Source organism: Parambassis ranga, chromosome 7, assembly GCF_900634625.1.
Source record: "Parambassis ranga chromosome 7, fParRan2.1, whole genome shotgun sequence".
Classification (NCBI taxonomy): domain Eukaryota; kingdom Metazoa; phylum Chordata; class Actinopteri; family Ambassidae; genus Parambassis; species Parambassis ranga.
Window position 1 is genome coordinate 672587 of NC_041028.1, and position 26772 is coordinate 699358.

At 45.2% G+C, this 26772-nt stretch overlaps 1 protein-coding gene across 1 annotated transcript in view; it reads left to right on the top strand.

Moving 5' to 3' along the window:
- Window positions 1-26088, top strand: part of syt6a (synaptotagmin VIa) — a 51408-nt gene extending 25320 nt beyond the window's left edge. Inside the window, exons 2-7 of the mRNA XM_028410012.1 lie at window positions 12392-12785; window positions 14026-14587; window positions 21476-21596; window positions 22465-22636; window positions 24445-24595; window positions 25909-26088. Of these exons, the coding sequence (XP_028265813.1) occupies window positions 12392-12785; window positions 14026-14587; window positions 21476-21596; window positions 22465-22636; window positions 24445-24595; window positions 25909-25980 (1472 nt within the window). The 3' untranslated portion in view covers window positions 25981-26088. The remainder of the gene's footprint in view (window positions 1-12391; window positions 12786-14025; window positions 14588-21475; window positions 21597-22464; window positions 22637-24444; window positions 24596-25908) is intronic.
- Window positions 26089-26772: the final 684 nt, after the last annotated feature.

A 26772-nucleotide genomic window follows, 5' to 3' on the forward strand; every position in this document is an offset into this window, starting at 1 on the left:
CGCACAGAAACCTCATGCGACAACATTTTTTTAAAATAAATGAGGGCTCGGCTTCACGTGTCAGATGTGATATAGATGAGAGAAAAGCTGCATCCTTGAGTGAGAGGATGGATCTCAAGGTGTAAATGAAGGCAGCAGTCTGAGCTTAGCATTAAAGCTAATCTGTACAATAACTGTGCATAAAAACATGTCACGTTTTTTTATGCAGACTAATGCATACTAAGTTCAGTGCTAAGCTCGCAGTTCTTGCTTTATGCTAAGCTAATAACTGACTGATAAGGTTGTGGGGATGAAAGCAGGAAGCTGATTTAGGGTGGCATTGAGTCTGCATATATTTGATGTTTGTTTTTATCTCATTAAGATTTAGAAGAGCCTGGCTGGCTGTTCCCCCATGCGTCAGTATTTAATGCTAAGCTAAGCTAACCAGCATCATCATTTTGGTTTTCTTTTTTGTTTTGGAGCTGACTCCAAAAAAACAAAACAATAAATACATTACAAAAAGTCTGATCTACTAGTCCAGTGAAGTTAAAGCTGTCACCGCAACTGATTAGCTTAGCATAGCATAACATAGCTAATTAAGATGTTGTGTTTCTTTTTTATATACAACAAGGGAGAGGTGTTTGAAGGATGGTGGGTATATGGTTGAGCATCCAGTTTTATCAGCTTTCTAGTTCTAATGCTAAGCTAAGCTAAGCTAAGCTAAACAGCTACTAATAATGTAAACAGATATATTGCATTTTACAAAATGCCAGTGTTGGTGTCTACTGATTAGCTTAGCATAAAGACCGGAAACAAAAGGGTACAAGCCAGGCTCGGTCCAAAGGATGCATTCATGGACAGCAGCATGTATTAATATTCTATATAGAACCTACACATTTTTCTTCACTCGGTGCGCTCACAGCCGCCGGTAAACAACCAACCATCTTAATAGGCTCTTAAGAAAGTACTAAAACATCAGCATCTCAATTATGTTTCTCCCACATATCTTTCCTAGATGTAATTAGGAAGCTATAGCATCCTCCGTCTGCTTGCTCACACACACACACGCACACGTCATATTCATTCGTCATGATTAACAAAGCAATATTTCATTTTTGAGTGGAGCGGAAGCTTTCATCGTGCCATGCCAGGCACTTATACCTTCTGTCTGTAATAGATGTATGCACATGCTTTTAATAAAATCCCTGCTGATGAAAATTACCGCGACTGAAGATGAGCTTAAGCTGCTCTTACAGGGCCAGGCTGCAGCCGGTTAGCTTTAGCGGCATGCAGGAAGCACGGGCGAGGTCCTAACACCTCCTCCACCTCTGTAATGTTGTGTTATTTGATGGTATCCCAGCGTCCCACCTGCTCCGCCTGTCTCTGGAGGTCTCCGTCTCCATCTCATATAAAACAAATCATGTGACTTCAAATATTTATAGCTCTCTCTGTGTGGTAAAAATTCATTAGCTCCAGAGGCTCGGAGACAAGGCTGTGGAGAATGATGGATCAGGCAGGATGCAGATGCACCGCAGGTCAGGTGGGTGGGGACTGGTGTGTATCATGCTGACAACAAGGGCGACGATGATGAGGTGACACAAAGTCAGCGGGAGAGGAAGGTCCTAACACCTGAAACATGGAGTCCTCACAGAGGGAATGCAGCAGGTTCAGGGATCCGTAAGAAACTAGTTCTACCCCAGAAGATTCTGTCAGTGTGTGTAATAATCCGCCCTTTATGCAGCTGCGTGGGTTAACCCAGCCTGAAGCCTGCAGGTGTGTTTATACCAACACATCATTTACAGCTGAACTGTATACATCAGTGTTGCAGCAGTTTCTGTTCACGAGTGTGAAAGTTTTAATTATGAAGCGACAGCAAATCCAAAGAAGAGACAGAACAAGCACCGAGTCCCCCGGACCCTAAAGTATCAGAGTTTAATATGTCAGAACTTTAACTACAGAGTTACTGTGGCAAAAAATTGTAGATTAAAAAGTAGATTTACCACCTCATGGTCCGACTTGACTGATAACTGAGACATAATTACTGTCAGAGTAATAGCGCTATTTTGTTAGCTTAGCATAACGTAACATTATTTTTGAATAAGAGGAAACGACACATTTAATGAGTTTGAGGGGTGAAGAGTGCATTTAGTGTCATTTGTACAGCGCTAGGTTGGCAGCTCTTGCTTTATTTTAAGCTTAGTAAGCAGCTAGCCTAGCCTAACATCTATAACCACTCTGTCTGTAGGTCGACTTTTCTGCTGACCTGTCCAGTTGCAGATACGCTGTGGAGAGTGATCCTATAATGTAATGGCTTATGGTCACAGTGACCTTTGTGACCTCTATCATGAGTTCACGGAAAGGCCTCCGGCCGTACCGTATTTTCCAGACTATAAGTCACATTTTTTTCTATCCTTGGGCTGGATATGTGACGTATATATATAAATATATCCCGTTACAGATATAATGGCAGCTGTTCTGTCCCTCTGACGGTTCTCTCCACCTCCAGCTTGCCCACACTTTGCACGTGCACGTTTCACGGAACGTCTGCTTGCAGCTGAGACTCAGACCTCACCAGGCAACAGGGAACTGTATTTTCTGACTGGTCGATAGGTCGCTAATTCCAGGCAGATATATGAGCGCACAGTAGTCGCCTTTTACTAATTGACAGGGTATTTATAGGAGCTTCTGTGCGGTGAAGCTAATCGTTTCTCTGTGTGACGACTTGTTGAAATGCGTGTCTCTTTCTCAATGCCCTGCAGCCGCAACACTGAAGAGAAATTCAAGAGGCAACGTAACACTAACAACGTAGTGATTTACGGAGGCCTGCCTCTCATGGTCGGCACCAGAACAGACACCGCATTGTGTTTATTAATGACAGTGAATAAAGGCGCTCTGGCACGTTTCAGTATATATTTCAGGAACCTGACTGTACAGAGAATCTAAAGTCTGTAACCTGTGACCCAAAATCTGACAACATTTCAGAGCTCCCTCTGAAGGTCTCAAAGCCGGCTTCCAGGGGTGCCCATGTCCACTTTTTTGGTGCGACTTAGACTCCGATGCAACCGATAGTCCGGAAAATTCAGCAGTTATTTCTGGCATAAATTAACTTAAGTGCAGTTTTTTTACTTTTGCCTAAATTTCTTTGTTGTTTTATATGTGATCCCTAAAATGCTAACACACTAGGTAGATAACTGTCAGAGCTCTGTTCTGCCAGAAGAAGCAGCAACACAGATCGGCAATCACAGAATAACAGAGCACAAAATATAATTCAAACAAAATTGTCAGCGCCGGTGCATGTGGATAAGCCGTGTATGCTGCTTTAACTCCTAGAGAAACCAGCCGAGCTTCATCATTTCAGCCTGTGAGTAAAACTGGAGTAGTTCCCACAAACCGCAGGATGCCAGGCTTAATAATCATATGTGAGAAATTATTGTCATCATTAATGTATTCAGATCAACAGCCTGCGCCTGCATCAGTATCTGTGAGTCACTGAGCAGCATGTGCTTCCTCTGACAGGGTGAGAATCCTGCTTTATGCCAACACTCCCTCCATAAATAAGACCCATTCTAAATCAGACAATTTCATTTGTATGTTAAGAAGAAAATCAATGTTCATTCACGGCCGGCCTCAGGCTGTTAGAGAGGAATGAGCTGATTTTTCACACGCTCTCTCATCAACGTCTCAATCTAATCCCTCAGCTTCAGATTAAATGTTTATTTTCTCCCTGAACCTCTGCAGCCGCCGTCGATGTTTGCTCGGTGGAAGCGGAGCACTCATGAGTAAAGCAGCCTGGCCCGGTGCAGGCTGTGAGACAGAGATAGGAGCGGCTGGTCAACAGGCAGGTTAATTGTGTGATAGGACCAGATGCTAAAGCTGGACTGAACTCGACGCTCGCCCTCGCAGGCTCTGATTGGCCGCAGAACACAGCAATAAAGTGACATTTGACACTACAGAGCACGCTGAGAGCAGAGCGTATTGGCTTCTTTAATGAGTTTAATATTTTAAGTTTGCTGGATTGATGACAGCCGTCGCAGGTCTGGAGGACGTGGGGGAGTCCAGAGACTGCACTTTGATTAACTTCGCACTTGTGGAGAAGATAACAGCTTAGTGAGAGCCTCTCCTGGGTGGATTATCGAGTGTGAGTGCTAGCACATTGTATGAACTCTCTACAGCCCATTAGCAAACTCAAGTCGTTACGTGGCGAGGCGGCGGGGGCACAGGCTGCACTGTGGGGTGATAAGAGATTGACTGGAAAATAAAAAGATCATCTCCAGTTAGCTAAAAAAATACAGAAAGAACGGCGCTACAAGGTTAATTTGCTTCAGTACTGAATAAAATCCATCACTGACATTTGGGTCACAGAGTGTTGTGGTGCAGACAGGACTGAGAAAGTCTTGATGATGAACTGTGGTTGTGTAGAATTAGCTATTAGCTTAAAGCAACGTTTGAAGTATGTATATGTAATGCTGCAGAGTCTAAACCGGAGGTATTTACACAGCTAACGGCGATGAAGAAGAAGACAGGAAGCTGAAAATCTGGTCTGCTAAAAGGGGCGGAGCAGTGGAGAAGCCCATGTGACACAGATACAGGAAATGTATCATGCAGTTGTCTTCTTAGACCCCTCCACACTGGGGAAATCAATCACATGTGGCTCAGGTCTGAACGCAAATCCGGCTAGTGAATCTGTCTAGCGACGTGATAGTTCTGGTTCACGGGGACAGTGTCCAGGTTGCGTACAAAAGCCGTATGTAAACTACGACAGCTTTGCCCCGAGTTTATTTTCCTGCTTTTTGAACCGGAAAAAAACTAAAGAACGAGCGACACGGGACAACAACAAAAAAAAGCATGACACATGCACACACGCAGTCCTACAGCGGCCTGAACGGACTCTGTATATTACGAGGCGCCACCTAGCGGTTTGGAGGAAAACAAACAAGCCGGGTTAAGATGGAATGAGCGCAGACACACGTATGTGCCAGATTTGAAAATAGGTCTGAATGTATCCAGCTTAAAGACTGAATCTCCAGAATCTGGATTCAATCCTACTCTAGCTGGATTGACTTTCTCCAGTGTGAGCGAGACCTTACTGTCTCTGACATAACTTGACAAATGTTACAAAAATCAAAAATCATTAGCCGAGCCTGCAGGAAGATGAAGCTCACACAAAGAAACTGCAGTTCCTCAAATGGCCACAAGAAGGTTGCTCCAAAAAGTGAGTCAGTCCTTACAGACCTTCATGTTAATATAGAGAATTAAACACGTTGACAGCCCAACAGAAACCATTCGGTCCGTGTGTGTGCGGTGATGCTGTGTTTGTTGGTTGTGTAGAATTAGGTGTTAGCTTAAAGCAACGTTTGACATGTACGATCAGCTTCCAGCACACAGTCTTATTTCTTATATATTTTAACTGTCAGCAGTGACGTTATGCTGAACACGTGCAGCTCGGACTGAACACAGACACAATTAAAACACAATGACGAAAAAAAGGAAGGCGACATAACTCAAAGTGCTGCGTTTAGATTAGAATATACATCCACAGGCGTCTATGAATGGGAAGAAAGAAGAAAGTTTGTTTTTGCATTCCAGAGGCAAAAAAAAAAAATCTGTCCTCGGGCTGTGAGCGTCCCTGAGCTGTCTGCGAGTTTGAACATTTTCACCGTGACATTTTCCCGGACAGGAAAAAAAGAACTCGCACTCTGAGAGAAGATATGTCTGCAGTATATGTGTCGGCCTCCAGGGCGGAACCATCAACCAGCTTCTTTACTCTTTACTCTGAAGCAGCGTTCTCTCAGTTCGTGTAATGGAAACGTTATTTATTGTGTCTTTGTTGAATCTTTACTGTCGTGCACGTCCAAAAACATTAACTCGAGCTATGAGGAATGAAAGCGTTCTTTTTCCTCCACCTTAGTAAAGTGTACATTTCCCCCCTCTTCACACCTCCGCCTGATCTGCTGGGGTCTAAACCCCTCCTCACATGTGGTGTCGGGGCTTTAGGATTTGGAGGATTATGGGATTTTCTGATTGAGCTGAAAAAGACACCACGGGAGACAGAAATCCAAAAAAGCTGAGGTACCCACATCAAGATTAGAGCGCATTATTCCGCCCCCTCAGGGAAAGCAGAGTGAGCAGCCACTGGTGTGACGGCTCAGAAACCACTGTCTCTGTACAGTTTAAGCAGATTGACGGTCCATTGTCGATGCACGTCCACACAGTGTGTGTCCATTAATGACGCCGTCCACTGCATCCTCTTCAAACTCAAGCTCTTTAGATTGCTGCAGGTCGTTCTGATTCTGACGGGATCGACTCCAGCGCTGTCACAAACTGCGGCTCATCCACATTTATGTTGTTTTTTTCCTGGAGAAATATCAAATGTCACAAACGAGTGTGGCAGGCAGACAGGATGAATCATTCCAGTCCACGGGGCACAGACAGAGCCGTCATCACGTCAGCCTCCAGGTAAACCAGGTCGGCCGAGTAAGACGCAGCTGCTGCTATTGATCACTGAAGGAAGTTCAGGACGACACTAACACATCATCCCACATATGTGTAATGGTCCATGTGAGGAGCCGGAGAGGCTCATCGCAGCCTGTGGCTGATCGAGCTAACATGTGAATCTGTTTTTAATATGCAGGTTCAGAGGAGCGTCCCCTGAGGGGCAGACAGTGACTCAGCCTCAGGTACGATGAGGTTTGGGCCACGGCTGCTTGTTTTCCAGCTCCTCTTGGTCACATTTTAACGTGAGGCCATGTGCAGATTGAGCTGCTCTGGTTTTAGCTGTGAAGGTGTAGATCTCAACGGTGAGTCCAGCAGACCTTTTTTGCATTACTGATCGATTATCCATGATGAATCGATCAATGATTCCTGTTTTCACAAACAGTTCCCATCTTTCATTTATTGAGGATATAGACGATATAGACATAGAGTAACTGTGTGGTCTTCTGACCTGCTGCAGAGCTGCTAACTGTTAGCAAAAAGCTAAAAAGTCAACAACAATCGAGGTATTCTGGTTTCTCTGGTTTATAGACAATCAACATTTATGAAAACAATCTAACGTCCTGCATGAAACTCTTGCTAAGGAAGCATCGTGTCTGTGAACCAGCTGGAAGGAGAGTGCCCTGATCGGAAGTTTTAATCACACTTTACAATCAAACCTTTGTTAAATCAGTTTTTCCCTCACAGACCGGCTGATGAGCTCTGAATCCAACCCTCGCTGTATTTGGACCTCTCTCTCTCTCTGATCTGCTGGCCAGACTTCTTCCTGGTGAAGATGAATCAATTCAAACCAGCAAACACAGAGAGGGTGCACACTCCTTCTAATGACCTGGTTACTATGGAAACCAGGTGAGATTTGAAAGCACTCCATTAAAAAAAATAAATAACGTCCCTCAGGCTTCACTTTGCTCTCTGACTTCACTTCAAAACAAACCTTAATTAAATGTGCACAGTAACACCCAGTAACATCCTGGCACCGACACATGGCAGCGGAGAGGCTGCACGCCACGGAGAGGCTGCACGCCACAGAGAGGCTGCTGCACGCCACGGAGAGGCTGCTGCAATCCAGCCGCCACTGCTTCCACGTGGGCACAGAGCTTGGATCATTTATTCAAACTAAAGCAGCCGTCCTTCACTTTGTTCCTGGGCAGGAACAGCGACATTGATCTGATGCTGATAAGAAAACATCCCTTTGATTGGCCGCAGGACAGCAGTGACAGTGCACTCCTCTGTGGCACGGGTATGATCATTAATAGTGTGCTACACCCTGAGGTCAGTCTAGTCTCACGCTGTCAGGGGAGGTTGTGTCCGGAGGGAGTGATATGTTCGCACACGCTCTGCTCCATTACCCTTTTGTCTGCAGAGGAAGAACAATGGCTTCCCCATCACTCCCTGCTTCTCCAGCATTCACACTCACATCATTAGCTCTCTGCATACAGCTCCTCCACAGAGGCGCTCAGAAATTAGCAGCTTTTCAGCTTCAACACTTCTATTTTTGCATTCATTAGAGCAGGAATGACTCTCTGTGACTCCAGGCAGCGCGAAACTGGAGTCCTCTCATTAACCTCATCACACGACCAACAGCAGCTGGTGACAGGTGCACGGTTCAGATTCACTGCAGCAGCAAACAATCTGAGACCTGCCTTCGTTCGTGGATTCATACCAGGCAGGTGTGAGCAAAACGCTCAGGAGGCGGAGCTGTGATGTTACTGTCACACAAACAGGAGGCGCTCTGCACGCTGCACACACACCATAAACCTCCCAGGATGTGGGAGGCCCTCCCCCTCTCTCAGAGTTTACACTCCAGCCCGTCACTCAAAGCAGCGGATTTAATCAATCATTAAGCAAAACTTTAGGTCTCAAGTCAAACAAAGGAGGCTGAAAACTTTTATTTAAAGCGTGTCCTCCAGAGGCTGTGGGGGGGCGGACAGCTTGGTTCTAACCAGAAAGACGGGGCTCCTGGGATCATGTGAATTCATATCAACACAATAGAGTTTAATGGGAAGATGCTCTCTGGCTCCCCCAGTGTTTGGATGTACAATCCTAAAGACCTAAAGTTATTGATGATAACCATATTCACAGATAAACTGCTCTGTAACGTGACTCACTTGTCCTCTAAACATGAACTGAGGAGTGGACAACTTCACTCACACAGTCCAACACCAAGCAGCCCCCTCACTGACAGCAGACACACACCTGGCGTACATGCACACACACTGAATTATCCGACTCATTTATTTAGCTCTCTCACTGCCACTCAGGCCACTTGTTTAATCCACACACGTTCATATCTAACATTTCATCTCCATACTTTTATACCGAGAATCTCTCTATCATTTATTCACTACACACAGCGCAGTGAAAATCCGACAGTCCAGAGCGTGTTTACCTGTGTGCTGCTCACCTTCACACTCACACATGATACAGTCAACGATCTGCAGCCAAACAGGATGCTTAAAGCTAAGACACAGCTGCTAAGCTAATGACTGTTTGCTAACAGCAACAAGGACACATCTCCATCAGCCTCACATCACTTTTAACTCTTTCATCTCTCACTATCAGTGTAAGTCGGACTGATCTTCACTCTTGTCCGGACTCTTGCTCGGTCACTTTGTTTTTCAGACAAGAACCTCTTGCCGAACCCTAGTGGTGGTTTGTGAAACTGCAGTTTTTGGCATTTGCTTCATTTCTCAGCTCTGGAGGTTGCAGCTTGGCATTACGTGCCAAATCTGTGCCGGGACAGTTGAGAAATCAGACCCTGAGCAGGTCTTATTTTCCTGTATCTGCATCTGCTGGAGCTGCAGGGCTCCGTGTATCATCAGGTAAAAGAGACAAAGAGTAATAACAGGAGTGGTAAAGGCAGGGATACCAAGGAGCTGAGGCTCAGAATCAGGGAGCAGTGTTGTGTATTTGTCTGACAGGAAGCTCACACTGTCAGGCTCCTCTCTGTACGGATGCTTCTCTCTCTGAAGGGTGTTGCTGGTGTGAAAACAAAAAAAACAAGCCACAGTTACACGCTCAAATACGAATTTATATCCTGTCAATGCATTTTGTGGGCAAAAGATTGTCACCACGGGCCTGCTGGGGCATATTTCAGCGCACGGCACAGGGTCAGTTTAGATTTGCTGTGACAGAGGATGAAGACTCTGCGAGCAGCAGTCCGGCGGAGATGAAGCTTTGCGGGGAGCTGTGTAAAATTTCAGATGACACGCAGAGGCCGGGGCGGTGGACAGCCGAGAAATCCTCCTCAGGGATAAACCCTGTCCGCTGCTCGGCTAAGCTGTGAATTTTCCTTAGTGGACACTCCATTTAGTTTGATTTCAGGACGTGTTAGCTGGTAATTTGTGCTAAAAAATGAGGCATTTTATAACTTTATGGGCAACAGCATAAACCTGAAAGCAGGACTTAAATGAGACTTGTTGATAGACACATTTATGGTCTATGGAACATTTTAGGCCAGCTTTGGGTTTTAATTATTTGGAAATTAAATGTCAGCCCAGCCTTCTGCCCCGTTCACCTGACTGACACCCTCAGCCTGCACTAATCACAATAAATCAACCAGTCAGACACACGCTCCTTTCTGCCCGAATGTGTCGGCATTATGTCTGAATTTACATAACAAACGTTTTATTCTTGGTCTAAGTGAGTAAGATTTATGTAAGAGACTTTAATAAAAGGGAGGCTGCTGAGGGGGCGTGAGGACTCAGGGTTCAGGCAGAGTTCATGTGTCATGCAGATGGCAACATGGAAGGAGGTGCAGGAGGCTAATCCTCCACGCCTGCTAAACGCCGTGCTGCGTCCTCTGTGGGTGTGAGGGACATGCATGTCTGCTTTATTTAAACAAGTGTGAAGTGTTTTTTACTCAATTCATTAACTACAGTATGATAGAATATGATGTCATAAAGATGGAAGCCAGGTGTTGCTCCTCCTTTTGTTCCTTGGCTGAAGCCAGGAATCAACATCCTCTCACCTTCTAACGTGTGAACGGTCGAGTGGACGATCATGTGGATTCCCCCGCTCTAGCGGATTGATTTCCCCATTTCACACTGGGGAAATCAATCCGGCTAGAGGGGGATTCGGGATAGTTTTTTTTATGAGTCTGAACAACATGAATCCAGATATATCGGGATTAAAATCAATTTCAATCTAACCAGATCAGCTTACATCTGGCTCGGGTCTGAACGCAAAAGTGAATCCCACTAGCTCACCGGGGCCAGTGTCCGGGTTGTGTACAAAAGCCGTATGTGAACAACCGTCGAACTACGACAGCTTTGCCCCGAGTTTATTTTTGACAGAGCTACAAAGGAACAAACTGCTTTTAGAACTTTACAGCAGCCTGAACGGACTCTGTATACTACAAGGTGCCACCTAGTGGTTTGGACAACAAACAAGCCGGATTAAGCTGGATTGAGCACGGACACGTGTGTGTGATAGCCAGATTTGAACAGGGCCTTAAAAATGGAGGCTGACCCAGCCCTAATTGTTTGACTTAATAATCACAGCATATACAACATGTTTTTCTAAATTTAGACATGTTTTCATTTTTATCTTTCAAAATAATTATTCAAATTTTGTTGTTTTTCTCACATTTTACAAAAAAGTACAACTTTAATGTCAGAAAATGTTATTTCCTATAAAAATAATTATGGAGGCTACATGTCTTCAGTATCACAATAGGATTTTGTCTAAAACTTTAATACCAGAGCTTCCAGATTATGTTTTATGTCATGAGCTAAAATGATATTTTTCACACAGAAAATCTTTTTCTTGTAAACTTTCGACTTTATATTTATAAAAAGTGTATTTCCCTGAGTATTACCACCCACTGTCAGCCCCCTGTTGGCTCAGTGATGCACCTTAATACATGCAGCTAAGCTAGGTTAAAATGTTTTTCAAAAAAAGGAGCCCATGTGCAGAACTGAAATAAATATACGGAGCGGAGTTATCTGATCTGATCTTCCATAATGAAAAAACCTGGCCCTGGATAAACACAGCCACCTCTGCAGGGTTCAGCGTTCGTTGACGCTCATATTTCACCTCGCTCAGAAAAGGTCGAGCTGGGTAAACATTAGAAAATCCAGCAGCTTCCTGCTATCTGCAGAGAGAGAGAGAGAGGAGCTCAGGGACCCCTCAGAAAAAGGCCACCGGGCGCTCCTCCGTCAGCGTTAGTGGAGATAAAACTGAGCAATCAGACTTTACGGGAAAGAACACTCCAGCAAAAAATTACAGAAGTGAATTCAATCCCAGCTGAAGAGTCTGGGAGACAATCCAACCATGAGGTGGTGAAATGTAATTATTTTAAAGGTAGCATCCCAAAGGTGAAGAAAGAAAAAACGTTTCCTGTGTTTGGTGCTCGTCAGCATTCCTGGCAGCGCGGCCCGCTCTTTGTATGCTGCTTGTTGCTCAGGAAGCATTTCCATAGCAGAAAAATAAATGAGTCTGACTGTGGCCGGCTCCTTTTATCTGCTTTATGGTAACAGTCCCAGAGGAAAGCTGCTGACACCTTGCTCCTCTTCCCATGAGTCTTTTTATCGGTTCCAACAGTTCGCATTGTTTTGCTGTTTTTATATCGTTTGTCCGACTGTAATTACTTTTTACTCCACAGCGGGTTTAATGTGGGGAAATTATTCATGTATGTGAGCATGAGAGCACACGACCCACGTCTGAATTCTGTTTACATTGCTGTGCTTTTGTTATACCCCGGCTGAACTGAAGACTAATGGAGCTTTAATATTTATGAGGCCCATCTCCCAGCATACTCTTATATAGAAACCACTGATATAGCTGCAGACTGTTTGAAAAATCATGCCCTAATAGACTCTCTCTCTCTCTCTCTTTGTCCTCCCTCACCCTTGTAATCACCATCTGTTTGTCCATATTGTGTGATCCTCCATTTCTGGTCCCTGCGGCTCGCCACCAGACGCTACTTTTGGCCTGCTGCTCGGTGTTTTTGTGGTTTGCGGCCTGGCTCTGCTGGGCCTTCTCTCATTCGTCTCCTGGAAACTGTGCTGGGTGCCTTGGCGGACTAAGGCCCACTTTCCCGGTACGCCCCTGAACCCGGCCTGCGGCCCCCCACATCACTGCCAGCTCCAGTCGCCCTCCCTGCCGCCTAGTCCCCAGCAGACACCGGTCACCATGGCGACAGAGAAGGTGAAGGACCCAGTGGGCACGATGGGCTTCCTGGAGGCAGCAGTGAAGATAAGCCATACTTCCCCCGACATCCCCACCGACGTGCAGCTCTCCATGAGGGAGCACTTCCTGCGCCGCACGCAACGCATGCAGAGGCAAACCACCGAACCGGCCTCCTCCACTCGGTTTGTCACATGCATGCATGACTGTGTGATTATCCATGCGTAAACATGCTCAGGGTTGCAGAGATGCAGAGCAGAAGCTCTGTAAAATAAAGTGTGTAAAATTGGGGACGAGCCTCGCAGCCACACATTCACAGAAAGCAGCAAATACCTTTAATAAATCTCTAATGAGGGTAGAAATGTTCCATCTAAGCAATTTGTTAGCTGCAAAGTTAATTATAATAAATACTGTGGATGTTGAACTGTGCCTCACAGGCTGCTCTCTGCAGGTCATTCTGTAAAGCTAATTATATGTGAAGCCTTCTTCCAGGAATTAATGGAACAACATTAGTTTCCACCATGTTAATATAACCTCAGAAACATAGCAAAGCAGAGCAACAGCACATTAAACTGCAGTTCTACAAATGGCCACATGAGGGTGGCTCCACAGCTGACTCATTCCCCAAAGAGCTCCGGCTCTGCTCCTGCTCCACCGGTTGGACCATATTTGGATAGACAGTTTTCCCAGACTGTTACTTTTCACTTTCCAGTCAGAAATGCTGGTGCTAGCATGCTGCAAACACATTGACTGAATGATCTCGCACTGTATGCTAATACAGGTCCCTAGAAAGTATGTAAAAACACAGATGCCCCGCAGCAGAGCTGAAGAAGCCACTCAGGGGAGTGGCCAAGCGTCTTCAAAAAACAGTCCTTGAGTCCTCGACTTTAAACTCTTGGAAATAACTATGACCTGGATGAACGACAGCATCCACAGATATGTTGATAGTACATCACAGGAAGCTTGGCTAAATGTGTCCGATGGACTGAATCCTCGCTGCACCAGGTTTTATTTACTGTGTTAGCATACAGCGCTCGTTTGTCTAATCATATGATATTTAGCATAACATTTCTGACACTACATCCTGTGTTATATATCTGAGTCAGAGCAAAACTTTATGATCGGGTGGATCTTGGTCCATCTATGTTCATGTTGTTTATAGTGTGCTCAGTTAAGTTTGATTAAATCGAACCAAACCTGAATAAGTATTTAAAGTAAGAAGGGCAGTGGCATGAGGGAGCTTCCTAAAGTAATTGCTTTCATGCATTTATAAAGAGGTTTACACACAGACTGCTAATTAATCCCCTCCCACAGGATACAAGCCAGCTAGCTGCCAGCGGTTATATTTGAACATGTGCAATTTTAACAGAAACCAAGAGCTGCCAGAACTGAAGTCATCCTTTGCCCTGCTCTTTATGTCTGCAGGCACAGTTCCTTCAAGAGACACCTGCCCAGACAGATGCAGGTGGGCAGTCTAGACCTGGGGAACGACTACATGGTAGACTATGAGGAAAAGCCCACCAGCATCGGCCGAATCCAGCCAGAGCTCTATCAGCAGAAGGCCTTGGAACTGGAGGACTCCTCCAAACACGGCAGCAGCAAAAACTGTGGCAGGATTAACTTCTCTCTCAAGTACGACTATGAAAACGAGGCCCTCCTTGTCAACATCCTCAAAGCGGTGGATCTCCCTGCCAAGGACTTGTGCGGCACGTCCGACCCTTATGTGAAGATCTACCTTCTGCCCGACCGAAAGAAGCTACAGACTCGTGTCCACCGAAAGACGCTCAACCCAACGTTCGACGAGACCTTCCCGTTTCCTGTGCCTTACGAAGACCTGGTCAATCGGAAGCTTCACATGAGCGTCTTTGACTTTGACCGATTTTCACGACATGATATGATCGGTGAGGTGGTGCTGGAAAACCTGTTTGAGCTGTCAGACCTCTCGAGGGAGACGAACATATGGAGGGACATCCAATACGCCACCAGTGTAAGAATCCATATCTCTTTCTTCTTCTAGTGTGTGTGTCTGATATTAATCGTGAGGGTCACATTTCAATCTACTGTACCCTCCAAAAGTATTGGAACAGTGAGGCCAACTCCCTTATTTCTGCTATATAGACTGAAACATCTGGGTTTTCATCTTTCATCAAAGGATGAATATGAGACAAGCGATCAACTTTACAGCTTTTATTTCCTGGTATTTACCTCCGGATCTGATACACAACTTGTTTTGTTCCCTTGGTGTGTCCAATTACATTGATCATTCAAACAATCCATAGCTCTGATGTCTACGCTCAGGTTCGGATTGGGTTTTGTCTGTGCAGACTGCGCACAGAGAGCTGTCTAAGGGTGAGAAACTGGCAATTGTGAAATAAAGAGAAAATAGAAAAATCAATCAGAGCCATTGGCCACAGCCAGTACAACAATCTGGAATGTCCTGAGGAAGAAGTAACAGACCTCAAACAGGAAGAATACGGAATAAAAGCAGCAGTTAATGACAGAAACAATTTGTCCGTTGTCAAGAAAGACCCTAAACCAACTATTTGTAACATCAACAACAACCTCCAGAGGGCGGGAGAGGAGGTATTCTGCTGCATGCAGAAGACAGGAAGGCCAGGAAGGCCAGGCTGGACTTTGCCAAAAAAAAGTTCAGAGACAAGCCTCAGACATTCTGGGACAAAGTTTTATGGACTGATGAGACAAAGATGAGCCTTTACCAAAGTGACGAAATGGACGAAAAAGTTGACCCAAAACACTCCAACAACAAAGCAGTTGACCAGGGGCAGGACAGGGAAGGCTGTCTGTTTCCATGCTTAAACCCCACAGAGCATGCACCTGCCATCAGAAGTAAACAACAACTGAACGAGGCTGCAGTGAAAGCCTGAAAAAGCGTCACAAAAGAAGAATGCAAGTGTTCGGTGATGTCAGTGGGTCCCAGGCTTGATGCAGGCAAAGGATTTACAACTAAATATTAAGTCTTACTCACTTTAACTTTAAGCCTGTCCGTTCCGATACTTCTGCACACATAAGAACTGGGTGGGTTTAAAGCTGCCATCTTGTGTATCAGATCAAGATGTAAATATCTATTATTGAAGTCAGACCCAAATGTTTTCAGTCTATATAAACTAAAGGGACTGGCCTCACTGTTCCAACACTTTTGGAGGGGACTGTATGTGTAATGAGATAAAATGCCAACCGCAGACGGCCTCTAATATTTCTGGAAATTTGGCGGTAGGGTCAAACTGAGGAGACACTGTACATAATTGGACATAATTGCGTGCCCTTAATTCATATTAGAAATTAGCCGATATCTGACCTGCCTGTAGGAGGGCCTGTTGGATTTCCGTCAGGACAGTAATTGTGTCTGCAGTTTGAACAGCTTCCTGTTCCAATATTCCCTCAAGGCTGCTGTCAAAACACCCAGAGAGCTTGTTTTGATATTACTCGAGAAGAATTGTACATGATGTAGAAAGAAGTTTGAATAGAAAAAAGTAAAGCTGTGCCTACTTTCTCCCTTCTCTCTGCTTTATTTTAATCAAACTGAAATCATCGGACACACCTGTGAGCTCCACGCAGTGATGAAAGGGTTCTGGCACTGCAGTTACTGATTAGAAACCGACACATATTGATGACGGAACGGGCTGATTGACACCAAACTCTACACATATGGGTGTTTTTGTAGTAAAGATTGACAAAGACCAACAAATCAGGTTTTAGGGATGGATGCAAGCGTGGCCCAGGTCCAGAAAACTTGGGTCCCATATCATTTTCAGTCACTGTTTATGCTTTATGTCGGTTTCCCCAACACAAATCTGCACCCACTGCAACAAACCTCTGCACTAAGTGCACTTACTCACATGACCACAAGAGGGCACCTTTTTGCTTAAATCTTAAACATGCAGCCACTCCTTTTGTTTTGCTGGTAATGATGAGCTGATTGAAACTAAATGGGTTCTACTGTCATGGACGGACATCAACATGTCCACTATTCCACCAGTCACTGTCCACCAGTGTCTTCAGAATGGGCACGCATACATTCAAGGCAACACAAAGTGTGTTGCTTGTGTTTACATCTCTCAGTCTCTAAGCAGAGGTGAGCTCTTTCTAACCCACTGTTAGCTCTTGAGTTGAAGTGCAGGTAACATCAATTGCTCTGACACAAGCAGCGAGTAAGGAAGTCAAATAAACTGCAGTTCCCCAAACGACCACTTGTGGCCTGGCTCCAAAAGTCAGTTAATCCCCACAGGGATTAACACTTAAATGAATCTCCATCCCTTGCTGTTTGCTCTACATACACTAACATGTTTAATTAATTGATATAGATTCCATTCAATTGTTAGTAAGACAAACCACTTCACTTCAAATTTATGAAAAAACTCCATAAAATAAAAGTATATTTCTGCCTCACTTCTGCTGTTATGTGTCTCTTGGCTTTGTGGTGTGTTGACAATGTCCAGGGGCCATTTTGGAAGTGTTTCCTGTCTCTGGCACCACGCAGAGCAGCTCAGAGCCCTCATCACTTTATCACCTTCTCAACGTCTGACAGCCCCCCAACTCCTCCCCCTCCTCCTCCTCCCATCACCACCCCCCCCCCTCCTCCTCCTCCTCCTCCTCCCCCCTTGTAGAACTTCTTCAGGGATTGTTCAATAATCTCAACATTATTGCTTAGTGGGCAGAAAGGAAGCGGGCTGCCTTCTCCTTGGCACACAAACTATCGAACCTCCGAATGATTTTATGACTAAATTTCTTGCTCGCATTAAATTCAAGATTTGCAACACAAAGGACGCACAGATGGCCGAGGCTGAAACAAAAGACAAAGTGCTGTTTGATGTGAGACACGGTGCATGAGCAAAGGACGGCGCTATTGATCAGTCAAAACAGCCTCCTCACTTCACAGATCAATAAGTGATATTTATCAATAACAGCTACATAATTCAGACTCATGTGTTCCATCAAATAGGGAGCTGTAAATCTAATTCCTTCTGCTAATTAGGCACTGAATCAGGGAATGCATATGTAAATACAGTGAATTAATAAAGAGTGCTCACAGACACACCCACTAGCAGCAGCAAAGCAACCGATAAGTCACCATTTCAGTGGGATTAGCCGCATGTTAACAAAGCTGCCTTTGACACATCAGGTTTTACCTCAATGCCATTTTGGCAGGTGACATCAAGACCCTGTTCACACTGGGAAATCAATCCAGCTAGAGCAGGATTCGGGCCGTATCTGGATATATCTGGATAGTTATTTTCTTAGATTGAACAACGCTAATCTGGATATATCTCCTGGAGGTGGATTTAGCCATATTGGCTTACATCCGGCTCAGGTCTGAACGCAAATGTGAATCCTGCTAGCGACGTGATACTTCCGGTTCACGGGGCCAGTGTCCGGGTCAGGTACAAAAGCAGTATAAACAACTGTCGAACTACGACAGCTTTGCCCCAAGTTTATTTTCCACAGGGCTACAAAGGAATAAACTGCTGTTTGAACTGAAAAAAGCGAAAGAACGAGCGACACGGGACAAAAATAATGCACAATGCATTTGCGCACACGGTCCTACAGTGGCCTGAACGGACTCTGTATATTATGAGGCGCCACCTAGTGGTTTGGAGGACAACAAACAAGCCGGGTTGAGCCGGATTGAGCGCAGACACGTGTGTGACGACAGAACTTTATGTTTCCATTATCGGCTCTTATATGTAGGGATGGGGTGCACTTTAAAATGTGAGGTCAACTTATTGAATAGTGTCAGGATATTTAGGTCTGCAGCAGAGTAACACACCGACTGAAGCTGACTTTTACAGTACTGCCATAGTGCGGCAAGGAAAAACAGAAGATAAATGTGATGCAGATGTTTGTGACTGGCACCAAAAACAGCTTGTGTTTCTACAAGGACAATCAAAGTGTCACTTCGTGCTTTTACAACACTTGACATTTCTGCTGTGGTCTCACATTATGGCTGAACCTTCACACCCGTCAAGCAAAATCCCTCACAGGAAGGCAAATCGCAGCTGCATGTGTGAAGAGAGAGCGAGAGAGAGAGAGAGAGAGACGCTAAGACTGCAGCGCTCCGACAGACGTGCTGGGATTTGTCGATCAGCGCGGCTCTCGGAGCTCGTTCAGCCTGATTAGGGGTCTCTGCGACCTTAATACTGTTTATTACAGGATGGGTCTAAGAACTCACACGGGACAGATAACAGGATGCTCATTCCACTCGAGACTGTTAGACTCGCAGTCAGCACACAGGTTTATATTTCAGCCTGCTGACAGGCTGCGCTGGGAGCCTCTAAAACAAACTGTTCCTGAGACTTGTCCCTGCTTCGCGTGGCTGATTGTGTTACATTAGACTCGAGTACCAAGCTGTAAATTTGATATCGCCTCCGCTTACGGCCATGGGCGATGATGATCATCTGGAAACATAATTAAAATTTATGCCGTTTGATAGTGTAATGTAATTTAGAATAATGACATTCACTCAGAGTTGATCGGAAGGTCGGCCATAATTTTGTACAAATTGTTCCAGCTGGATCACCTCGAGAGAAAGTTTACACTCATCTGACTGAAATCATTTTCTGCTGATACCTTCAGCTTTGAAGTCACTTTTGGCAGAGGATTCATTGATCGGTTCAACACATAGATGAGGACGCAGCGGCCCATTGGACAGAAGTGAGGCCAAATTCTCCCACTTACAGCTGCTGCCATGTTGGAAAGAGTCACTGATCCGCTCAAACTTCTGCATTAAACCCACCCCTACCTCAACTTTCAGCAAAGCAGAGCTGCTCCACTGGCTGATTGACATCACTTCCTCTTTTTTTAAGCTAACTACTATGTGCATCTGTGCACAGATCAGTGGGGAAAAATCTATTTGAGCAGAACTTTTAGTTTTTAGTTTGGTGTTATGGAGCTAATCATCTAAACAGCAGCCAGCCACCAGGGAACAATGGAGATATTTAGGGATCTCCACACGTCCACCTAAACTCCACATACAGGCAAAGACGTGGAGCATGAGTGGAGCTGAGGCAGGCGGGGCAGTCGTAGGAGGAAGCATGTGCTGTGACACAGCATCCACCCATAACTATGCAGGGGTGGAGGAAGTACTGCAGCTTGGTACTTAAGTAAAAGTACAATTACCCAGCAAAATATATACTCAAGTAAAAGTAGAAGTGCTGCATCAACAATCCTTCTTAAGTAAAAGTCTTAAGTACTTTTAAATGTACTTAAAGTATTCAAAGTAAAAGTACTCACACACTGAATATATATGATTGATTTCCAAAGGATGTGAACAGGTTAAAATAATCAAAGTAAAATGGAGCATGTGTAGTTAATGTCCATGTCCAGAAGCAGCTGTGGACAGGTCTGTGTGTCATGAGGCAGGCTGTGGGCATCAAGTGAACAGAGAGGCTGCTGATAACAAACAGGCATTCAGCATGTTTACTGTGTCAGTGTTCCTGCTGTAGATCCATGTGATGATTCATGTTCATCATTCATGGATGGACCTGTGTTAGCAGACAGCAGCTAACTAGTTAGCTCACTGAGCCAGAGCACCGGCATCATGACTGAGGCTCATTATAGAAACACAGCTGCAGCGTGACACCAGCTCCATGCAGAGTCTGACCTCACATCAGTCCACACTGTGTTCATCACATGGAACAAGGAACTACAGACACTGGAGACATGTAGTGGAGGAGAAAGGACAGGGGACAGCTGCAACATGGAGTCAGAGGAGAAAGGATGAGCTGTTATTTTTACTGAAGTAAAGTGGAAATACATAAAAGCTACAAAAAAGTACAGTAACTAAGTACAAATACTTAGTTACTTTCCACCGCTGTAATTATGTGACGATTTAAGTCTACATGTGATTAAATTGAGGGCATTATATAAAAATTCTGCCCCAAAACAGGTGTTGCAAAGGGGAGTACTACCTTTGAGCTCCACAAACGGTGGATGCTTTTAAAAAAGGCTTAAAGACCTTCCTTTTCCTGGAAGCCTATTCCAGCTAGGACAGTTTTATGTTGGTTTTTATGTTGGTTTTCTTTCTGCATTTCTTCTTTTGTTCTTTTAACCCCTATCTATTGATTAGTTTTATAATGTTGCCTTGCTAATTTTAATGACTAGTGTACACTGTTGCCTTGCTGATTTTATGTAGCACTTTGAGATTTGCTCGCAAATGTAAAGTGCATTACAAATAAAATGTATTATTATTATTATTATTAGTATTTTCACTTAGATGGCTTTTGGAGCCCCCATAGGCGGTGGGTGGAACTACAATTGTTGACTGCTAAGTTTTAATACACATCTAACTTTGTCCTACACTTAATAAGTTGGATTGCCTCAACCTCAACTGACAAAAAGGAACAAACAACAACATGAGGAGTAATTTAACTACGTGACAAAATGCCACCCAGAGACCATCTTTAAACATCGCCTCAGCAGTCACAAGTGTTGTTTTGGGAATCATCAGCAATCAGCCCGATCGTCTCCATATCTCTATATTCCTACCACGTACAAACAATACAAACACAAAAGCTCACAACACACACACCTGCATCTCTGCTGCACCTCCTCTGAAACGATGCTGCAGGGACCAAAACAAACAGCTCTCTGTCTTCCAAGCCAAATCAAAGCTTTTCTTTAATGCGTCTGTAATCTGTGCACTAATTAGTAAGCTTACTGTAGCTTCAGCTGTGAGGAAATAAAACAGACAAAGAGTTCTGCAGTGTCAGTGCAGAACTCTGAAATACAGGCATTGATCGCAGAGACAGGCCTTCAGGTAAAGACTCTGCACTTAGTGTACATCACCTCAGCACATCCCAGCTGCATGTAAACCAGATTTTTACTGTGTGTGTGTGTGTGTGTGTGTGTTTTCTCGCAGGAGAGCGTCGACCTTGGAGAGATCATGTTCTCACTATGCTACCTGCCAACCGCCGGCAGACTCACACTCACCGTCATCAAGTGCAGGAACCTGAAGGCCATGGACATCACGGGGTACTCAGGTGATGCTCAGGTGGCGGCGGCGGCGGTGCCTCAGAATGAGCCGTCCTCCTTTTGAACATGTTGTGTGAAGGTGTCAGATGAAATGAACACAGCGCTGCTGCTGATCTGTTTGTTAATATTCAGCTCCTGCAATATTAAAAACACTGTCAGCAAATAGTTGCAGGCGGCCTGTTTATTTTAATAGACTCCACTTTTCTATTACACCCCCCCCCCCTCGCCCCACTACCGTGATATCACTCCTCGTAAATCGTGACTTTTATTGTGCATTAAATGCCAGAGTTCAGCTGTAGTTCGGAGTGAATGTGGCATTTTCCTCCTATGTCTAATGACATTTCACAGTTTTATCGTGACTCATGGTTTTAATCTGCCCCACCCACCCAAACAAAGCCCCCCCCCCCCCCTCTTGAGTTTATCAGGCCATTATTTCAATCTGCACGTCATAAACTTGCATCTATCGGATTGTGCCTCGGAGCACGTTGGGGCGTTCACAGATTTAGGGCGGCTAACTCACAGCATAATAGATCATACGAGGCGATTCATCACTGCCACACTGAAATCAGCATTCAGGAAGCCCCCCCCCCCCATCCTCTGTGTTTACACAAGGCATTGACTCATCTACTTTATGCACATTACAGATGCCAGGTCCTCCGGGGTTGCCTTCAGGGTTAAGAAGTAAACACACAGACAGACAATAGATGATGAAAATCTTCCCAAAAGATGTTTCTGCAGTCAGAGCAAACACTGAGGCTTCCTTTGGTCCCAGATCAGGATGATTACTTCTCCATCCTGAATGAGGCGGGTAACTTGGAGAGGATGTGATTTCATTTTCACCTTTTTTTGTTTTTTTTGTTCCTTCCCATCCATTAGATCCCTACGTCAAGGTGTCGCTCATCTGTGACGGCAGGCGTTTGAAAAAGAAGAAGACGAGCATCAAGAAGAACACGCTGAATCCCACCTACAACGAGGCCATCATCTTCGACATCCCACCAGACAGCATGGACCACGTCAGCCTGCACATCTCCGTCATGGACTACGATCTGTACGTACCAGATGACACCGCATTGGGCATTTTGAACTTTTGCACACACAGTGTAACGGCATGAATGGAGGGCAGAACTGCAGTGTGCTGATGTTTATACACTCAGCTCTATAGCCACAGTGGGGTTATTATGCTGCTTCTGTACGTTTACTTCAGACTGAAGCTGAGCACATTATGTTGGAGTTGGAGCTCACAAACAGCCACTCTTCCTCCGTTTACTGCAGCTTGGGTCAGAGAGATGGACACGGGGATGTGAGGGCTAATTTTACCTGCTTGTCTGAACACTGAACCTGTCGATGTCTCATCTTCTGCTAGCACTTAGCACAGCAGGTACACCAGGGTGCACTGTAGACTATAAATAAACACGACATATGTCTGTGACAGTAATGTTACCAGTCCACTCAACCTCGGGTTAATCCATACACAGGCATAGAAGCTAGTAGTGATGGCCAAGTGACACCGACGCTCTGATACAAGCTTCGGAGTTGCAGCAGCGTTTATGTTGAACCGCTGCTTCGAAGCTTTATTTGGTGCAGGAAAACCCACGTGACCGATGACGTTCCCTCAGTGAATCACATGACTGGTTCAAATCACTTGACACTGCTTCATAACATGAGACTTTGCTTAGTCCAAAACATATTGTTTAAAAAAAAAATATTGTTTAACAATAAAAATGTTTGAATTACTATCCAGACATATCCACAAGCTCCTACTGTAACACATACAATACATTAATACTGCTTCACTGCTTCATTTGGACATCACTAGAAGCTCGGTGTAGCTGAGCTGGGCAGAGCCCACTCACGGTCTTAATAAGCGGCTTTTTGTACCAGGCTGTAACATGTTTTTGCTGAATGGGTGGGCATCTTAACATGGAGGTCTATAGGGATTGACCAATGTTTAGAGCCAGCCCCCAGAGGCCACAGGGGGAACTGCAGGTTTTTTTTCTGTAAGAGCACCAGCTGTGCCAGAAACCAAAGTAACCACCACATCTGAGGAGGTTCTGGATGGACAACGTGTCCATGGTTTCTTTTCCTGAAGTAAAACCGCTTCCTTCCATCTTTGGACCTGGTCCATTTTAGTGACACATGCACATACAACAAGTCCTGGATCAAATATTAAAAAAAAATCTTTTGCATATTTAGATATTTTAGACAAATGAACCTCAAAAAGTTAAAATAATCTCAAGCCATGCAAAGATGAAAACACCAACAGACCCTGGGTCAGGGTTAAGATGGTAATCGATGTTATTCGAGGAAAATGATTCATACATGTTGTGAACAAACACAATCTGTATTCCTCTGTATTCCTCGGACAGAGAGCCGTGCAGTGCAGCACCTTTATATTCACAGTATGTGACCCTATAAAAGGAAAAGGAGGAGCAGACAGCTGACAGAATGAGAGCGCACGTGGTAAAGGTCAGACTGTGTGTGTGGGTGTGTAGAGTTTTATAAAAAGGTCCGGGTACTTGCAGGATTAGCTGCCTGTGTGATTCCTTTACGTGAGGATTAAATAAGACTATGCTAATAATCTGGGGATTATAGGAATGAATAAAAGCCTGCCTTCATTTTCATTGTTAGCAGAGCAAAGATCAGCTTTCTAACAGTGAGTCAGCATCTCTGGTGTCAGCTGCTGAGTCACCGTATCAATCGACAAGACGTCCACAGTCAGATCTGTGTCTCCTTTGATTACAGATCGGTCTTCCTGCAGTCTATAAACAATGAGATGTATGAAACGTCGTGTCAGGTTACATCAGATGAATTCATACCACTGTGTGTGTGTGTGTGTGTGTGTGTGTGTGACCACAGGGTAGGTCATAATGAGATCATTGGTGTGACGAGGGTTGGATGCCATGCTGACGGTCTTGGCAGGGACCACTGGAACGAGATGCTGGCTTACCCACGGAAGCCCATTGCACACTGGCACCCCCTGCTGGAGTCCAAGAAGTCTGAGAAGGAGGTAAGTTTGGGGCCAAGGGACTTTTTAAGGGAGACTCACTGAGATAATCAGCCGGGGAACTCTCAGCCCGCTGCTGCTGCATGAGGTGAAAGGAGCAGGTGGTGTGCTGTAGGAGCAGCAGAGGAACACGAGCTACACAAACAGTCTGCACACACATTTGGAAGATATCAACACTTAGGCCTACCTTTTGATGAGAGTCCAAACTTCACCTCCCTTGAGATGTGTGACATCTTTAACTCTTCATGATGAATTAACTCTGCGACAGTCACTGAAGCCTCAAACCCACGGTGCTGTTTTTAGGGATGTTTGTGTTTAACACCAACTCACACAGTAGGAATAAAACTCATGCTATATCAACTCAAAGCTCAATGGTCGGCTGCGACGTCACCCCTCACACCACACGCGACTTCAGGTGCTTCAGGTGAGCACACCGAACCGGAAATGAAACACGTCTAAACCGGAACTGTCGCTGTTTCACACTAAAAGTCAGTCTCGCCGCAACAGCTCGTCAAACAGCGCCGTGTGGGCGCCGCCATGTTTGTTTATCATCTGTAACAATTTCGTGTACGCGCGGCAGTGACGTCGAGCGTGTTCGGCAAACGCATGCGCAGTAAGGGAAAAACGCAGCCCTCTGCTTAAACTGCGCGATACTCACGAGGCAAAATATCAAACGTGTCAGAAATCGGTCCCGGTGCCGTTCGTGTGACGTCACCCGACCCAAATAAATAAATAAATAAAACAGTACAACTTAAATCTCGCGCAGTGTCTTCCCGGCTGAACACAGCTGAATAACTTTGCTCTTAATTACTGACATCCAACACAGCTGGGGACTGTGGGCTCTCTGCCTGCAAGGCATTATGGGATTTGCAGTTCCAGAATGAATCCACTCATTATTAGCCTTTCTTTGTAAATATGAAGTATATTTAATGTGTATTTATTTATTTTTAGTGTAGTTAATGAGCACAGCAGTTTGTTTTTGATGCAGTTTGTCTTCATGATGAGCTGATGGGCTCAGCTGGCCTTCAGGTCACACACAGTCATCATCTAAATCCTCCTGATGAATGGAAGTTTGAACTGTTGGTCCGGAAACAGGAACATTTTCCACTGGTTTGTTCATCAAATGTCAGAACACACTGATTGATGAATAATTTGACAGTCAATCAATAATGCAGCCCATCATCAGCTGCAGGTCTGGTAGAGAGTTACACCCTTATGACTGAAAGCACCGTGCACATGCTGTCCACTTACTGTTGGTCCGGTGCTGAGAGTGACCATATGTCCTCTGAACCGCCTTGTGTCTGTGTGTCCTGCAGTGGAAGGCGAGGACAGCCAGCTTCGACAGCCAGGGCTCCTGCCCCTCACCCCGGCCCCCCGCCAGTCCCTGAGCAGAGCCACCTGTGACCCAGCGGCCCAGAAGGGGGTTTCCTCTCTCCTGCTGATCCACTTCCTGTCTGTCTGATTGAGGAGAAAACACACCCCCGTCTCTCCCTCTCTCTCTCTCTCTCCCTCTCCCTCTCTGTGTGTCCCTTTCCTCCTGAAATCTAGTCCCAGAGCACTCCTCAGAACTGATGTAGGAACACCGTCAGTCAGTTAGTCGTGTGAAGCGCCGTCTTTTCTAGTGTACAATTTGAGATTTGAAGCGTGGTGTGGTGGTGGTGTGGGGGGGCCAAAGTCGGCTTTGCTGTTCTCTGAAGAGAGCGGCCGGACAGCCAGTCTGCAGACATTTAATATTGAGCTGAGGCAAACTGATCTGTGTCCTCGCAGGAGACTTTCCAAACACTGCAAAGGCTCTTTGATCGCTGGGATACTGCTCTCAGAAAGCAGCGGAAGTCTCACAGAGGGAAGCTGAGGACACGGCCAGAGGAGAGACAGGAAAAAAAGGAAAAGAGGCGATGCAGAGCCGCTCTGCAGCTCTCGATCACGTGGCTGTATCCACCACCCTGAACTGTAGCATTACACCAACACACCTCCATCGCCTGTTGTCGTCTGTGACGCTGTACTTCCAGCTTCATGAGCAGTTATCTGATCTGCAGCAGCCTTCTGACAGACGATGCAGTGAAATCCTCCTGTTTTCACACTGTAAGACAAACGATGACAAAGAAAGGCACAAAACAACACAACAGGGAAGCACACTTCACCTCACCTCTGTCTGCTCTCAGCACCCCCTCTTCCAAATG